At 37.1% G+C, this 6,000-nt stretch overlaps 1 protein-coding gene across 2 annotated transcripts; it reads right to left on the bottom strand.

Annotated features, from left to right (window-relative positions):
• Positions 1 to 1,388: 1,388 nt before the first annotated feature.
• Positions 1,389 to 5,986, bottom strand: zgc:174935 (uncharacterized protein LOC796019 homolog). Of its 2 annotated transcripts, none has more exons than XM_034308881.2 (5): positions 5,852 to 5,986; positions 5,299 to 5,764; positions 4,762 to 4,816; positions 4,194 to 4,308; positions 1,389 to 3,542 (listed from the first exon to the last, which is right to left on the bottom strand). In XM_034308881.2, exons 2-5 carry the CDS (start codon positions 5,593 to 5,595, stop codon positions 3,476 to 3,478), a joined length of 534 nt encoding a protein of 177 aa, XP_034164772.1. In that variant the 5' UTR covers positions 5,596 to 5,764; positions 5,852 to 5,986; the 3' UTR covers positions 1,389 to 3,475. The 2 variants fall into 2 exon arrangements, with proteins under 2 accessions (XP_034164772.1, XP_034164777.1); XM_034308886.2 differs by having other exon boundaries at positions 5,956 to 5,972.
• Between the last annotated feature and the right edge of the window lie 14 nt (positions 5,987 to 6,000).

Raw genomic sequence — 6,000 nt, 5'->3', positions numbered from 1 at the left:
GTGGAACACAATTAATACTGATAATTGTAAAAGAAATATGAGATATTATAAGTAACAGTGTAAAATGTACTTATAACAGTGTAAAATGTACATCACCCTTACTTTACAATCTTTTTTTAAAAATGAAAAGTACAGATAAAATATGAAAATATGTCACTGGGATGGTACATCTATTTAGAGGATCTAGTGATAGTGTACCTTTAAACCCTCTATTTATGGTGCATAATTGGACCTTAAGAATCTTGTTGTATTTTTGAGTATACATTTACATTTTTTGTACCATAGGGACTAAAAATATACATTTCACAATATCCATTTTCTGACAGGATAAATTTGAGGGAGGAAAAACTCCACAAACAATATTTTCTGAAAGTTACCTTTAATAGGTAACATAGAATTGTTACAGATAGAGTAGATACAGACATGTACTCACAAGACACTTTTTTCCAAATCTCAAATATTTATATAACATGTATTGTTTTATTACATGCCAACAAATCTAAGAACGGAAGTGTACTTTATTAACTACACTACTGGACCTTTATATTTGCTGTGGTGAGTTTCAGTATGGTTGCTGATCGGTTTGTGTCACTATGGCTAGGAAAACACTGAGGTAATGGGCTGAAGATGATGAGGGGTGACAGTGAGAAGGTCAGAACATTTTGTTTGGTCGATATAAACTAGCACACATGCATGAGAGTTTATCCGGGAGCCTGAAGGAGAGCCAAAACACAACACAGACTCATGTACTGTACACTGAGGCAAGGTAACTACAACAGATTACCATGAAAGCACAAAGAACAATAGGAACTGGGTAGTTAAGCGAATATGCAAGCACACACACCAGATTTACAGAATGTATACCCAGTACAACACAGGTGAATCATCGTATTATAACTATCACATTATCACCAACACACACAGAATTTCCATAAGGGTCATTCCATCTCAAGTGGTCCAATATAGGTTACTTGACCATTTTTTTGAGTGATTACCTCTATGTATTGGCATTGCAAAACCGCCAGTTTTTTAAATTACTATTATTATTATTATTTCACTTGTGTTTCATGTGTTTAACCACATCGGCCTTCTTTGTGTCATGGCACACAACAAATTTTGGTTATACAGCTGTTTATGGAAACCTCAATATTTTGGCTCAGGATGGTCTTAGCTTCTTGGTCTTAGCTTCTCTAGAGCACATTATAAGGTACATGTACATTTATAAAAATTTTGCACATTCTTGTTCCTTAGACTTAGAACTTAAATCTTAATGTAATGCTCAAGATTGCTCACAGTTCCACTATTAGGATCAATTTATAATGGGAAGGGTTCAAGTCTCAGTCTTAATTTTTTTAGGATAGGTATAGTGTGGATTTCAGGTTTGAGACTTCTCTTATTTTTTTATGGGGGTGAGAAAGTGCAATTTTTTTTTTAATTTCCCTCACTTCCGAGTTGATTATCTCTGGTGGGGGACCAGATACGAACCTGAAGTTTTCACAGAAATAAGTCCTCTAGCATTCTGCTGTAAAAATTTTGGGTTTGAGATTCCACTGGTTACAGAGTTAGGGCTAGTAGAAATCTGGGGAAAAGCCTACTTTATTCATGCATTTTGAGAAATGAACAGATGTAATATAAGCACAGCAAATAATAAAAATGAACAGTGTTTTACAGTAATTATGTTTATGACTGACATACAATAGCTTATGCTTGTCAGTGAGGTCTAAAATGTTACTACATTTGATATTGGCAATAGTGAAGCATGATCTATCACAGGGTTCTTCAAATCTGCAGAGATTAGCTCCAACCTCCAGACTCACCTGCCTGTAATTTTCTAGTAATCCTGAAAACCATGGTTAGCTAAGGTCTAAGTCTAAGGAACAAGAATGTGCAAAATGTTTATATATGTACATGTACCTTGTAATGTGTTCCAGAGATCAGTTTTTGTTCCAAGAAGCTAAGATGATCCTCAGCTGAAATACTGAGGTTTCTGTAAACAGCTGTATAACAAAAATTTGTTGTGTGCCATGACTTTCGTGGTTAAACCAAGTGAAAAAAATGGTGGTTTTGCAATGCCAATACATATAGGTAATCACTCAAAAAAAAAAAGTAAAATTAAAAATGGTCAAGCAACCATCTTTACAGTTATTGGCCCACTTGAGATGGACTGACCCATAAAAGCAAACACTAAAAAACTGGCGGGACAAAGAAATAAAAAGACAGGTGCATGTCTTAACCTACTCCTTTTTATTCTCTTCCCCTTATTTGTTTGCTTAAACAAATTTGGTTAGAGTCATTACCAGGACTGAAGACAGATAACACACAATTACTGCACGCAAACTTAAATCATTTTTGATTTGTTCTTAAATTTGTTGATTTTGTTTTTAAGTGGAGGCCAAATGAATATTTGTTGTTATGCTTTCAGTTTTTGAAAACATGTTAAAAACAGGTACCACATGACCTTTAATAAGAAGAAAAGGTTTGATTCTGCACATTAAATTTAGTTCCCTGTAACAATTGTATTGGCTGATATTTGACTAAATACACTATAGCTGTGTGTTATTTCAGGGACTGGTTTGAGAAGGAACACTTTACGAATGGGGCTATGTCACAGACTTATTTGGAAATTGGCAAATGTTCTATGAGCTTAGAACCCTTTTAGAAGATCCTCAAACCATATTTGGCAGCCACAATGCATTCCTAAAGATATTTATAAGACCTTATGACATTATAAGACCTTATGACCTATGACAGCTTATGACTTTATAAGTCATAAGACTTATGATGGTATTAAAAATTCCAGAATATATATGGAAAAACCTAAATATGAAAGTGAAGATGGTTGTTCTAGTAGCTGAGAATTTGACTAATGTTAGTTGCAAGTGATTTTTGAAAGTAATGAATCATGTATAACACCCAAAACCAATTCAGTGCAATTCCAGTTGGAGCAACCACATTGGTGTTCATCTTTTCTCTAAAGTCAAATCAGCCAGTATGTGAATTAATTAATAGTGGCCATTTCCAGATTCTAGCATGACAGATTTCTCCAACACTTCTATACAAGACCTCACAGGTAATTGTTGACAATGGGTATTAATCCTTTCATTGTGATGTATAACTTAAAACACAAAATGCAAACACAGCAACTGAATGTTCACCAAACACAAAAATTTGGTTTCTGAACTGACAAAAAAAGAAGCTCACACATCAGAAATGTGCCATCGACTAAACACAATAAAAGCAGAAGTCACATCAATGCATTTAATGATTCACCAAGAAAAGAAATCTATACAAGTATAACTTTGTATTTTCTACATACATAGGTATGACTGCATATGTTTTTCTTTTGATATAAATAATCAAAGAAGCCTTGTGTTTTCACTTTTTAGCTTGATGATTTAGTTCACGTTTATCCTCTCTGACCTCAAAGCTTCAACCTCTTGATATGTGTCTTTGGAGCTCTTGCCTTTGCCTCATTTTAGGCTGCTTTAGGAGCTTCTGGTTTTTCCACCGCTGGTAGAACAGGCACAATACCACATAGTTTCCTGTTAGTAAAACAAACAAAAATATTCATTTAGTATTTAAGCAGTATTTTTCCAGGCAACTTTATTTTAAATATGATACTACATTTCTGAGGATATTATACAAGTGAAAACACTTGTGAAGACATTAAAACCATGAAAAAAGCACCAGTGTACATCCCCTAAGTTAAACTAATTGTAAAGAGATGACATCCTGGAGGACTACCTGCAGCAGTAAAAGTAATGCAGGAAAATGAAGTACAATAAAGTCTGCTGGCTTATATGGTCCACCTCTCACAGCCATTTGATGTCTACCTAGTTTACCCAGCATGCAATAAAATGAGACTAAACTGCGGACAATAAGAATGCATATAAATGCCAGATGGAAACTTGATGGAGCCAGATGGAAGACGGAATAAGATTGACCTTGCATTAGCAAGTGTTTTCCCAGATTAGATATCCAGATATAAACTGAATTTAATGCAATGATCAGAAAAGCCAAAGCTCCAAATAAGCCAATGAGTGATTGTACAACAGAGACTTTATGGGCAGCTGTACCAACCCATTCCCTTAGCCAAACAAACCATAAGCAAGACCGGTAAATCTCAAAAATAGCCCAGATCTACTTCTCAAACAGAGCACAAAAATAAAACACCCACTCAAGCGTATACTCACATCCCCTCTACGGAGGTCTTGATGATGTAGTCACACACTTTGCTGCGTTTCTCAGCTTCTATTTTGAGGTTGTTTATCTGCTCCATCATAGTGGCCTTCTTTTGCTGAAACTCAGCTGATGATGGAAGTCAATGAAGAAACAATGGTTTAAGACATTTCAGTGAATAATCTGTAGTTCAAACAGCAATAACCCCATAAAAAATATTGCATTTTCCATTATAACAATGTTTCAGATCAGACACTGAAACTTTGGGGTGCTTTAACCCAGTGTAGCCACACGGAGTCAGTGTTCGACTATCCATAATGTCTGTGATCGTTAAAGAGTTTCAGGTTAATCCAGGATTATCATTAACTTGGTAAACACTTGTTAATTTAGCTGTATGTTGAAAGTGAGAACTTTGACTAAACAGGTTTAAAGTGCAAATGCTTTTCTAGTGTCTTTTTTGTAACTTTGTTGAATATAGCTTTGGGTTACTGACCTTCTTCACAGGCCATAATCACACTGGATTAAAAAGAAACTGTTCTAGCAAAAGTACTCCTACAGTAACTGTGTAAATGTGGTACTCACTCTCACTTTTGTTTCTCTCTGCTTCTATAGCATCAGTTCCAGCCTTAATCTGTTTCTGGAATGAAAAGTAAAACAGATTTTGGAAAATGGTGACAAAATTCCATAATACACATGTCTGTCTCTGCCTTGCCCACTCCCCACTGTGTGTACCCCCCACAATCTCAGGAAAAAAAAAAAAGAAAATTTGGAAATTCCAAACTGAAATGTTACATCTCAGATTAAAGTTTTAAAGGTACATTATATGCACCTCTGGAGGTAAAAGAGACATATAAAAGCACTAAAGGTGTAAGCTTGAAGGTACTGCTCCAGTGACAGTTGTGTTGATTGCTTTACCTCTTGCTGAAATATTTCTTTTAATGGAAACCCCAACCTGCATTACGCTCTAATGACTGCACCTCCAGCAAGAGATGAATTTCTAGTACTGCTGTAGACGGACCAGGTTGCAGTAGTAACTCATAGCTACATGAAAAGTTTTGCGTACTAGTTTTGCTGGTCTATCTTTGCCTCCACCAAACCCTGATCCATGCCCTCCCTCACCAGCTCATCGTTGCATGTGTTCAGCTCAGCTTTTTTCCCATCTGCCACCTCCTGAGCTGCTTTGACGTTTTTTGTAAGTTCCTCAACATGTTTCTTGGTTTGGTCCAGCCTACTGTTGGCCTCAACAATACTGGACTTTAACTCCTTCAGCACGTCATTGGTCACTCTGTGCTTAACGGTCTCGAAATAGGAGGCCTTGTTCAGCTGGAGCTCCATACTCCTCCTTGAGTGAATGAGCCCCAGTAGGCCCACGGTGGCTGCCACCATCAAGCCCAGCAACACAGCCATGTATCTCATGATGCACTTCAAGAGGAAAAGGCAAGAAGAAGAGTGGCAAATGTAAATCCGTCTGGAAAGGGTGAGTGATCAGTGGTGCGACCGGCTGTTCAACTTAACCTCTCCCACAGAACAGGAACTGCTGCACCCAGACTCGTTGAGTTTCTTCTGTCCGAGTGCTTTAAATGACCTGAAACCAAAACGTGTGGCTTTAAAACCAAAACGTGTGTCATTTACTGTTTCGAATAAATGACTGAATACATTAATTCTTAAAAACCTGTTTGCATCCGAGCCGCAGGCGCGTAAAAGCCGCAGACGCGTAAAAGCCGCAGACGCGTAAAAGCCTCGCAAGAGCGAGAACAGCAGCCAGAAAAACCTCACCTGCTGCAGGCTCCGCCTTTCCCAGCGCAGGTACATACACGGTGT

This window comes from Pangasianodon hypophthalmus, chromosome 1 (genome assembly GCF_027358585.1).
Source record: "Pangasianodon hypophthalmus isolate fPanHyp1 chromosome 1, fPanHyp1.pri, whole genome shotgun sequence".
In the NCBI taxonomy this organism is placed as follows: domain Eukaryota; kingdom Metazoa; phylum Chordata; class Actinopteri; order Siluriformes; family Pangasiidae; genus Pangasianodon; species Pangasianodon hypophthalmus.
The sequence above is the reverse complement of the archived record's forward strand: the minus strand, read 5'-3'. Positions and strand labels throughout refer to the sequence as shown.